This window comes from Anoplolepis gracilipes, chromosome 3, assembly GCF_047496725.1.
Source record: "Anoplolepis gracilipes chromosome 3, ASM4749672v1, whole genome shotgun sequence".
NCBI classification, from domain to species: Eukaryota; Metazoa; Arthropoda; class Insecta; order Hymenoptera; family Formicidae; genus Anoplolepis; species Anoplolepis gracilipes.
This window is the reverse complement of record NC_132972.1, coordinates 9,983,050-9,994,967: the sequence shown is the minus strand read 5'-3', so window position 1 is coordinate 9,994,967 and position 11,918 is coordinate 9,983,050. Positions and strand designations below refer to the sequence as shown.

General features: G+C 28.5%; 2 protein-coding genes across 3 annotated transcripts; one reads left to right on the top strand and one right to left on the bottom strand.

Annotated features, from left to right (window-relative positions):
- The first annotated feature begins 392 nt into the window (after positions 1-392).
- LOC140663795 (zinc finger CCHC domain-containing protein 8 homolog) lies at positions 393-4,828 on the top strand. 2 transcript variants are annotated; one of them, XM_072888264.1, is made up of 7 exons: positions 393-917; positions 1,909-2,173; positions 2,385-2,674; positions 2,955-3,168; positions 3,286-3,472; positions 3,581-3,723; positions 3,804-4,828. In XM_072888264.1, exons 1-7 carry the CDS (start codon positions 607-609, stop codon positions 4,380-4,382), a joined length of 1,989 nt encoding a protein of 662 aa, XP_072744365.1. In that variant the 5' UTR covers positions 393-606; the 3' UTR covers positions 4,383-4,828. The 2 variants fall into 2 exon arrangements, with proteins under 2 accessions (XP_072744365.1, XP_072744363.1); XM_072888262.1 differs by having other exon boundaries at positions 395-917; positions 3,581-3,726; positions 3,804-4,823.
- A 1,609-nt stretch (positions 4,829-6,437) lies between these two features.
- On the bottom strand, positions 6,438-10,538 carry LOC140663974 (small integral membrane protein 14). The gene is made up of 5 exons (XM_072888605.1): positions 10,384-10,538; positions 8,255-8,359; positions 7,552-7,606; positions 7,103-7,251; positions 6,438-7,038 (listed from the first exon to the last, which is right to left on the bottom strand). Exons 2-5 carry the CDS (start codon positions 8,324-8,326, stop codon positions 6,997-6,999), a joined length of 318 nt encoding a protein of 105 aa, XP_072744706.1. The 5' UTR covers positions 8,327-8,359; positions 10,384-10,538; the 3' UTR covers positions 6,438-6,996.
- Between the last annotated feature and the right edge of the window lie 1,380 nt (positions 10,539-11,918).

Genomic DNA, 11,918 nt, shown 5'->3' with positions numbered 1-11,918 from the left:
AAGAGCCACGTATATATAATAGATAAAAAATATAATTTTAATTATAAGCAAATTGTGTGAAAAAGATCACATTTATATTGCACATTTAAAATTAATTTCTAATATATACACGACTGTGGACTACTATTTTATATATTTTTATACTTTTTGACTACACGTTAAATGATAAAATTTCTTTATTAATCAAACACAAGATAATAATTATCAAAATTATTCATTTATTGTCGATTCACATGAATATATTTGGTGCAATAAGATTTTTTATTCTAGTCTCTTCCACAAAGTTAATAAATTATACATATATGTGTGTGTGTAAAATTAATATTTATATATTATTTAATATATATTTAATAAATATTTTATATGCCATAGGATAACGAAAAAAAAAACGTTTAATGATTTAAATGAGTTCTGAAGAAATTCTGTTTTGAAAAGACAAGCTCGATCACGTGAACGATGACGTATTTGTCATCTCAGCGGCTACGCATGCGCAATTAATTATCGTCACTCGGCGTCACTGGCCATTATTGTTGTGTGTCGATTATACCTCTCCTCGGAGCGAGCGCGAAAATCTCGGAGATTTGCCGTGTGTCGTGTCTGTTTATAATGAATAGTGGTATTCACGTGTTTAACCCGAGTATGGACGTTATCCCCTTGAATTCCTCGATCATCGTCGAAGACACGGAGTCGGAGACGGATATGATCGAGTTGGATTCGAGTTGCGATGCAGAAGTCGTTTGTCTCGATGCCAATCCGAAGAACAACGAGAGCTCACCGTCAGCACCGTCCCCGAATGATGTCGACGCAAATATCGAAATGACAACTTGCTCGTCGAGAGATTCGCGGTCTGTCTCGTTGAACGACGGTGCTGCGCAACCCGTTTTTAAGGTTATGTTTCGCGACGATCTTGCTTCGAGGTACGAAAACCTGTTGTATATTATATGCCTATTTTGTTTACATTTTTTAAAATTAAGATTAAACAAGTTAGTCTTTGAAGAATATCCATCCAATCAATTTTGTTTACAACGGAATCTGCTTCATCTCTGGTTCTTCTAGTTTTGCGAGGATAATCTATTATAATGCGAAAACAACAGTATTTTTCTTTTCTTTTCTTTTACCTACATGAATATAAATTAAATTTTTAAAAAAACGAGTGGGTGTTTAATAAATATTTAATTAAAAATTGTATTAATATAAATTATATTATTATTAATATATTAGACAAATAATCTGACAGATGGTTCGCTGTTTCACAATCTTGTAAAACAGTTTACAGAAACTAAGTAGTAAAAATGTATTTGGTTGAAATGTATTTTATATCTTTAATAATTCATGAGAAAAATTACTTTCTTTTAATGCTACTGTATTTTTAAAATATAAATTTGATATTTTACATTTTTTTTGTCTTCAATACAGATTATTGTTCAAATATTATATACTACGTTAACATATTATATACTACGTTAACATAATATTATGTAACATAGTACATAATATTGTTTTCTCAATAGCCTGCTTGTAAACCAATGCAATAGAAAACTTTCTATATATTTTTTCCCTTCTACAAAAAATTCTTTCCTTCTACTCGTTTCTTTGTAGGAAATTGCTTCCTCTGTAAGAAAATCTGTTAAGTCCTGATGATTCCAGAATAGAGAAGTTTTATTGTAGAAATTATTCAAAACATTTAAAAATTCTAATCTTTCATTATACTCAAAACTGACAAATTTTTTTTCTTATGTAAAATATATTGAAAAAAAATTAGCTTTTTCATATGTTAATATATTGAATCTAAGACCTTATATATAGTTTATAACATCTATATTTTATAAACAATATTAATACTAAATTGAAAAAGTATTATAAAGCAGTTTGTTGTGTCTGAATTATAAAAATTGTATATGTTTACAGACAATATCGACAACAAATAAAAGATTTCTTGTACAAATTAGTACATTCAAAACCATCCCATGAACAAGATATAAATGCATCAAGTTTGATTTTAGAAGTTTGGGATAGTAAAAATAATTCTAAAGATCAAGAATTGTCTATCAGTGTAGAAGATAATAGTGTATTGTATGATAATGCAGAAAGCACTGATATATATGATTCACTGTTTACGATTGACAAAAAACCAAACTTTATGAATGATTTGGATGTTCCAACATATGGACAAGTATGTTATTTTTTCTTTATATATTTTCATCTTTTAGACATATTATTCATTTTTTGTATTATTATACAAGTATTGATATAATTATTAATTATATAAGATGAAGTATTGCAGTACTTATTAGTATGTAATTATTTATTCTAGTTCAGAATAAATTTTATTTTTTCTTTTATCTTTATTATTCATATACTTTAAAGACTATTATTTTATCTAGAAATATGAAGATATTACTGAAGAATCAAACTCTGTGAGAAAAAATTGCTCACCGAAACTAAATTGCTTCAATTGTAATGGAAATCATAATTTGCGAGACTGTCCATTGCCTAAAAATCAAACCAATATTAATAAAAATCGTAAAGAATTTGCTATGAAAAACAGTGTAGGAGTTCGGTATCATATGAGCGAGGATCAAAGATATAGTCATATGATTCCTGGTCAGTTAAGCCAAAAACTACGAAGGGCTCTAGGATTGAAAGACAATCAACTACCTAAACACATATATAGGTATATTTATTACATAATCCATTGGATTTTGGAAAAATACTCCTTCCTATTGTTTTTAAATTCATATCTATTTCTATTATCAGTGATAACATTTGAAGAATACATATCATTTTTGTTTTGTAACAAATTAATGTGTGTATGTGTGTGCGCAAAGATGTATATATTAAATTCTTTTTGTTTGCGCGAGAAATATTGAATTAAAATGAGGAAGGAAAGATTTAATTCTCAATCTAATGGGCCAATGAGGTTCTTTCTACGTTTCCAAAACATTTTTTCTTAGAATGAGATTACTTGGCTACCCTCCAGGGTGGTTGGAAGAAGCACGATTGCAACATTCTGGATTATCATTATTCAATTCTGATGGAGTAGCAGAAGCTGATCCAAATGAAGAAGAGGGAGAAATCATTACGGATGTGGATAGAGATCAATATGACATAAAAAAAATATATGACTTTCCTGGTTTTAATGTGCCATCTTCTTCTGGTACCACTGATGTAAGCGATAGTGGATGAGAATATTACTGGATAAAAATGATCTTATCTCATAAACTTTATCTCATTAAAGCATTTCTTATTAGAAGATATAAACATATTTCAGTTTATTGATTGCAGGATAGCTATAAACATTCGGCACCAAAAATGCAACCTATGCATAGTAAGGAGGTAATGTTATTATATTTACAAAGTAAAAAAACCGATGACGGTTATAAGCGAAAAAAATTGAAATTATCTACATCAAATGCAGTGAATACTTTAGAAACGTCTAGTGACATGGAAATAGAAGATGTGGCAGCAGCAGGTATAATACAATTATCAAAATTGTGCATGAAACATGTTTATTATTCACTTTTCTTGTTAATTGTATTCATTTATGATATTAAAATAAAAGATATAAAAATTTTTATAGAAAATGTTGTGGAAAATGTGCCTCTTAATGGCTATTTTATACCACCATTACCAACAGAATCAGTGGAAACGCCACCAGCACCACCACCATCAATAACAGAAGATTCAGATTCACAATCGCAAGAACTGCCTTCCTCCAATTCTGTGGTATAGAGTTAAAAGATTGATACACTTCTGCAATATTTTTCTCATGTACTTCATCTTACAGATTGCATTTTTTTCAGGATGATACAAACTCGACTGCGAATTCACCATCTCTATCTGACTTAGAATATACAAAAAAAAAGCTACTCATAGAACTTGAAGATAACAATTCACAATCCAATTCTAGTTTGACGTCATTTAAAAACGATTTAAACAATACGTTTAATACATCTTCTAATATAGCGGTTACATCCCAGTTCAATCACTCTTCTATCTCTCAAGAATGTTCAAATACTAACAAAGATTCTATAGAGTCGAGTTCACAGTTTCATCTTAATACATCACTTGACACTGAATTAAACATCAGATTGAACACGTCAGTTTCCAATGAAACAACAATGTCTCAATTCAGTTCTACTCCAATTCAATCTTCTAAATTTTTAAATACAAGTCAAACTTCTGTCAAATCGGTGCACTTAGGTACACCGGTATTGCCAAGTACTTCTCCATATAATAAATTACCGTCATCGGAAAAGTTTTCCAAAAATATTTGCGATGTTATCAATTTCGAAAATTTGCCTGATTCGACGGGTAAATATGAACAAATGTCGGGAGTCATACAAAAAGTAAGACGTACCATGGCAAAACTACACCAATAAGCGTAGATGTAAAAAGGAACTGATATCATTTATAGTAAGTATATGATATTTATATAAAAGGAAAATTTAGAGTAAATAATATCTGGGATTATGAATGAAAATATTAAAATGCCATTTAAAAGAGTAATCCTTTATTTTTTTTATTTAATTTGAAAGAAGATATATGGTATTTCATTAGATGTTTTTAGGCACTTATAACTAATATAAACTAAATGTTTTCACACATGCACCCAAAGATATTAAATATGCTGTCCGCTTTTCTCTTCTTTTCCTTCTTAATAATAATTGTAATAAACAAAATTCTTTACTCTTAAAATTTTGTTTTCTAAAGAGTTTTAAATATATTTTATCTTAAAACGCTATAATAAATCATTTTAATCTTTTCTTTCAATATCTTTTTGATGCACAATTTATTTAAACAATTCATTCAATAATCTGCTATGTGTAAATATATACAAAACAAAATATATTTTATATATGTGTAAATATATAAATGTAGTAATAATAGTATGAAAAAATTGGTACCATATATCACTATATCATTTTCAAAAAGTACAAAAATATAAGATTTTCATCATGCAGTTATTGTTGAATCTAATAGTAATATTTAATTTTTACAACTTTTTATAATTCGGATTCTTCCTTCTATATAAACATTAATCTGTATTAATTGCAAGTAAAATTCTACTTGTGCAATATATTTTGTACATATTGGAGGAGATATAAAATACTAATAAATCTATGTTTGGTAAAGCACTAATATATATGTGTAATAAAAAATATATATATATTTTAATGCAATTTTTATGAACTAAAAGTGTAAAAATTACATAAATATATAAATTACATCAGCTCAAATTGTTAAACAATAAGAATTTGATCATAAAATGTACAAGTTTCAAATTGTATAATTTTCATTCACCCAAAATAATTCATACTTATTGTTAGAGATATGTTAACAAAATACACATATTTAATCTCTTAAAAGACATGATACTTATCTGCAATTTTTTTCAATAAATATTATCGACTCTGATTTTTCTTACTAATATAATTAGGATAAAGTATTCTTGTTAATATATATTTCTTTCCTATTCAAAAATAATAATACATTTGAATTGATTGATAAATATTTCTTTTGCAATTGTATAAATTAAAATGCATGAATATTGTAAATATAAATATTGTATAAAATACTTAACTACAACATTTTTATCTAAAACAAATTATTTTGTAATAAAAATAAAAATGAACTATTATATGTAACAAATGCGTTCTTTTATATATTATTTTATATATTTCATATTATCTTTTTATAAAATGTACACATTAATACTATTTACTTTAACGTAATAAACACATGAGTTTTTTCTTGCATTATCGAGAATCAAAATTTTATTATCGAAAATATAGGGAATGTACAAGATTAAACAACACATTGTGTTATTAGTATAAAATATTTTATCATATATAGAGAAAATATATAATACTGTTAATAATTATTATTTGTATATAATTGTGAGATTTTTCTCTAATTCTTAACTTTTACATTTGTGTAAAATATCCAAAGTGTGACAAAATATCTATTTTAATGAAATGATACAAATATGCATTGAATCTATTAAAACTATAACATGCTTATTTTTTTACATTGTAGACAAAGAGAAATCAAATTTTTAAAGATGTCTGCAATAAGAAATATTCATGATAAGATATATATATATATGTACACAAATGTTTTTATTTTTTCAGTATTCAACATCAATTTTATGTACTATTTTATATATATCTGATATGTATAGCTTATCATGTATATTTCATATTGTAGACGTTCTAAAAAAGAAAAGTACAAATAGTATTTTCTTGACAAAAATATTATAGATCCCAAATTTTCAATTATTATACATTATTTACAGATAATAATTGTATATTGAGTGTGTAATAAATATATGAGATTCTTTACATACTAACTTATTTTTTGCGATTCTTAGATTCTGGATATTTTCACGTCAAATAATTTCACATACCAAATATAAATATCAAGCAATTTCATCAAGTGACTATCTCCATCTGCAGGTACTTGATTATCTTTAGTAAAGATTTTAAACTACGCTGAATATATTATAATGCATTCTTGTTATACTAACGGGTTTCATTGTTTTATTAATTACTACAACTCGCTGTATTACCCGCTAATTTCAAAAGATTAACATGTGAGAATAAAAAATACTAAAATCTCATATTAGTGATGTATTATTGTGTGAAATTTTACTATTTATTAAGAAAGTTTTCATAAAAATATTTTATATTATAGTCATGTACATATAATCTAGGCACATGATAATTATTATGTAGAGATAGAGAGAAAATTTTAAAAGAGAAAAGAGTTTTTTTTTATTAGTGTACAAAATTAAGATTATCGTATATGTAGAGAATTATATCTCAAGAAATATGATTAATATATTCCGCTACGCGTATATTACACCCGTGCTGCAATAACGTATTTACCAATCCACCATATCTTCCCCAATTATAAGAGTAGCATAAATTCTGATATAAAATCTTGAATAACAAGATTTTCCTTAATGCCATAATATTATTTATTACACTTTTTTCAATTCACCGTTGGTGGCGAAGGTGGATCGTCATGTGAACCCTGCAAATATATATGAAACACGTTCAAGATTCCACTAGTATAGCCAATTGATTAATTAACTTACGGGCTCATTATTGCTTTTGGTAATGTTCCTACTCGGTTGTCGCAAAGATCTCGGTCTAAATGCATACATAAGAATGACAAAGCCAATAATTAAACAAGTAAAGAGGAAATCTGAGGATTCCTGAGTGTTCTGTGGTCCTGGAAGAGGCGCTGAAAAGGAAATATTCATACTTTTTTAATACATTACTGTAATTTAATGTCTATTTAATATATAATTTATGATCGATATTTTAAGCTTATTTTTTATCCATTTTTCTCTTGAAAAAAGATCCAAGTGGCTAGTTAGATTAAAATTAAACTTAATTTTGCTCAACTTTATTATAGTGTAATATAATTTAACTAAAGTATGGAGTACATATGTGTATAATTACAATATGTCTATTGTAATTAAAAAATATATTTAACAGTAAATAGAAATATAAATTAACACAGTAAATGGGAAGTACATACTTCTCGACACGCTGAAGCATTCGGTATCCGAACAATAATTTTGCGATTGTCGTAACTGAAACAATAGTACAATTTAGCGAAACATATTGCTTATTTGCAAAATATGTATGCGCAATAAGGTAAATAACTTGTTACGTTTAAATATTTTACACATGTCATGCTTCGTCTCAATAAATGTGATAATTATACAAAAAAATTATAATATATCATAAATATAAATATTGTTACGAAGATTGTGTACATATGTTTGTTGACACGTATCGATATTTATTATTTATTATTAGATAAAAACTATGTTTATGTTTTGAATACTTTTTTTCACATGTTAACATTTACAAGAATTATTCGTTATAATCTGCAAAATTTATATTTAAATTTGAACGAATTTATCCGCTAAAGTAAATAAATTTTTTTCACACGAGTGTCTCTAAATCTCCTACATATTTGATTTGTATAATATCGCGCACCAACAATCGACTTACGTAACTGAAATGATTTTATGTAACTGTATGGCGCAATACAAAAAATTTCTGCCAACTAAACAGAAAAGATTTCGCATTGAAGTTGTGAAGAAATTTCGTTATTATTTGACCTAAAACATTTGCAAAAACTTGCGCTTCGTTACCGACCGTTATTCGTTCGCGGTTTTATCGCGACAACACTTAATTGCAACCTCTTGCGTTTTATCCTTCTCACAACTTACGATAGAAAGTAGATGCTGCATAGATATGTGATTCCACATGCACTCGCACGGGTCAAATCCTTCGCCGCTCATCGTGATAATTGTAATGTAGTTTCCTCACAAAATCTGCATATAATAATTAAGAGACTACTATTTTAATATGGCAATATGAAATACATTAATGTTTTTTATCGCAAGGAAACTACACTGTTTTCCTGTTATAATTAACTGTTGCGCAAACAGATCTTCGCCATCGATAATTTGCAAATCGACATTTATTCCTGCATATTTATTTTTTGCAATTGATTAATTCGTAAAATTAGTAATTCATAAATATCGACAGCGACGAAAATGAGAATCTTATTAAAATAAATTGTAATTGAAATCTTGGCTGGATCAATCTCTGAACATCTCTAAAATAAATAGTAATAATTATACAAATTTATTTGCGAATTTATTTATGGAATTTTAGCGAATTAAATTTATAAAGTACAAATAAATGACAAGCAACAATCTCATAATTGAATTTGAGTAAGACTTATTTATCTGAATATATATGATGTCAAGCATTAAAATATTATTAATTATAATTGACAGCGAGAATTTGAATTTTTACAATGACAAAAAGTTACTTTGTTTTACTCAGAAGTAAAATTAAAATTAGAAAACAATTCTCATAATTTCTAGGGCATTTCATATAATGATGGTAATTATTCCCCGTAAATACGAGGAAGGGGAAATGCGACTACCTGACTTTCTTATCTTTAATGACACATATTTGTACGGTTATTTTAAAATATCTTGCAATGCGATGCAAATGTTGCGAACGATTATCAATGCAACTATCAAGGACTCTGACTAAAAGGCCGTTTATTGCCACATGTATACATGTATAAAATATCGCGTTTATTACATATATACATTTTTTTATCATAGTGTTATGCACATTTTTATGAAATATTTCGTGAGCTTTATCATCTCTAATAACTAAATTTAGCAATAAACTTTGTTTTCTCTCGATCGAAAGAGTATGTTTGGTAAAATAATACCTTATGTTTCATATTGAAGATAAGACTTTTATACAAATCAGCCGAAGTACATTTTCCTTGTTACTTTGTGTTGGAAATTAAAATATATATTTTCCTCTCTCATTTAAAATATATAAATATAATTATAGTTATAATTATATAATTATAATTTATTATAGTATAAATTGTATAAAATGTTATGTAACTATTACTGTTAAAACTAGAACAGTTTATAAATATTAAGATTCGCTTTATAAAAATGATTGAAATATCACAGGATAAAAATTTCACAAATTGCAAAAGTATGTAAAAAAATCAAAATATATATTATATATTAATATATGTAAAAAAATATTATATACTAATATATGTTAAAAAATTCAAAATATTAAATTTGAAAAAAATGTAAATATCGATATTTACAATGTTGAACAGCTGATTATAATATAATGCATATACATTTTAAGACTGTAATAAAGTAACGCTCGATAGCATGAATGACGAATTTCCGATCTTGTCGAGCATCAATTAAGGATCATTGAAAGCATCACTTGTTAGTGATGTATCTTACAATTGATCGAATAGCCGTCTATTAAAGTGGTAGATTGAGAAATGCAAAAGTACGAAGCAGTTTATACGAGAACCGTTTGAGATGACAGCAATATCATTTTCGCGTATCGACCTATTAATTCTTCGAAACTTTAGATATATATGTCGTCATCTGTCATAATTGCACTATATAGATATAGACAAATCAAAAAGTCGCGTTTGTCGCGTCGAAATTTTCCGCATGGACAATTACATTCTCGTACGTCCTTTTTTTTCTCTGCACATTTTCGCGTTAAAGCGTGACGATTTCTAAACGATGAAAAAAAAAGTATCCGTATGGAAACACAAGACGTCACGTTCTAGATAATCCAGATAATAATAACTATGACATTCTAAGAGATCGTAACGATTGGTAATAATATAAAAAAATGACAGGCTCGCTCGAAATTCGATCACAATTTATCACTTGTTGACATTATTGATGTTAATCTCGCACAGGTAAAAAAAAAGACAAAATTGACGATGATTCTAAGAGGGAGAAAGTGTCATCGAAACTCTAGACGAAATACTCACCGTGACAGAACGGACGGAAAAGCGAATTATAACTACGTGATACGAGACAGCTGTCGACACTGCGGAACACAATTTGGACGTTACACTGTAATTACGCTTGACTCAACCATTCCGGCCATTATAGTTTCATATTAGTCTTCGGTTGTGTCGTATACATTAAGGCGCGTTCGCAAATATACAATAATACTCGCGTGGGATTGGTACACGCGGTCGACCAATCAAAAGGCTCAGCGCGCGCTACGTCTTTTTCAATCTCGCGACGCGCATCTAAAAGATTTTGTTTTTAGATCACTTGTGATCACAAATTAAATGAGAGTTTTAAAACAAATTAATTGAATTATAAATAATCATTTATAGATGTCACAAATATTATCTTTTATTTTATTATATTTAAAAAAAAGAAACTATATATCACAGAGTAAAAATAAATAGTTTCTTGAAAAATGTTAATAAATTTGAAAACTCAAAAGAATTAATATGCCTTCCTCTAATAACTGTCTTATATATTCTCTTTGAGCTTGTATCATCAAATTATAAAAATAACAACTGATCTTATTTAGTTAATGATATCGGTAAATGTTGCATATACTAGTGGCCGGTATTCATAGTCCATTCTCATATTTAAAATCGACTTAAGTAAGGTCTTAAGATTCTATTCAGCTATTTGATTGGTGAACGTAATCTTAAAACGACCTAAAACACGACTTAAGATGATCTTAAATATAAGAACTATATGACTATCGGATTATAATACAGATACGATAAAAATCCAATTAAACGTTAAATAAACATCGTGAGAAAACTGATGATAAAACCAGTTATAAATTAATAGTGATGAATGAAAAATTAATATAGTCGTTATATTAAGATTCTATTGCAGTTGACAGTTGCGTCTGCACTTAGTAGCCAGTGACGAATCTACATTTTCGGGAACTTGAAGCTAAATATTTCGGTAAAGGAAAAACATCTTTAAAAAAAGAGATTGATTCGGTTTTACTGAAGGGACAAATTTATTGATTTCTTGTCAAAGTGATAAATTATTCAGACTTTATTTTCGCTAGAGAGATAAATTACTCAGTTGCAAACGTGCAAAGAAAATAGAAAATACAACGTGCGTCATGTACGAAACGCGTGGCGCGCGCGGTATTTCTCATATCCAGTGACAGCGCGCGCGCAGCGACGTCACGTGACTGCGGCCGCGACGACACGTGACCGCGCCCGCGACGACACGTGACCGCGGAGCGTATATACGCGTCGACAGGCGCTAAATTCGCCACTTACTCTTTCGGTCCTTTGCGACGAGGTTCTCCCGTTCGTGTCATAGAGGTATACCATCGGTCATTCCCGATTGCACCCTCATCTGGAGCTTCCCTTTTCACCGTATTTTCCTATCAGCCGCTCGTTCAATTGATCTCGCGCGATCGAGAAAGAACGAAGGTAAGGGACTTGTCTCACGCGCACAAGATATGCGACTTTTCCGCTCGAAGTAACTTGAGGATGGATTTAGAGCGTCTCGAGAAATCTTTCTGATCGCG

Coding starts and splice junctions, on each gene's coding strand:
- LOC140663795 (XM_072888262.1), top strand. CDS start 607: ATGAATAGTGGTATTCACGTGTTTAACCCGAGTATGGACGTTATCCCC. Junction 3,169..3,285: donor CTTCTTCTGGTACCACTGAT/GTAAGCGATAGT, acceptor TATTGATTGCAG/GATAGCTATAAACATTCGGC. Junction 3,727..3,803: donor TGCCTTCCTCCAATTCTGTG/GTATAGAGTTAA, acceptor CATTTTTTTCAG/GATGATACAAACTCGACTGC.
- LOC140663974 (XM_072888605.1), bottom strand. CDS start 8,326: ATGAGCGGCGAAGGATTTGACCCGTGCGAGTGCATGTGGAATCACATA. Junction 7,607..8,254: donor TGCAGCATCTACTTTCTATC/GTAAGTTGTGAG, acceptor CTATTGTTTCAG/TTACGACAATCGCAAAATTA. Junction 7,039..7,102: donor CCAAAAGCAATAATGAGCCC/GTAAGTTAATTA, acceptor ATATATTTGCAG/GGTTCACATGACGATCCACC.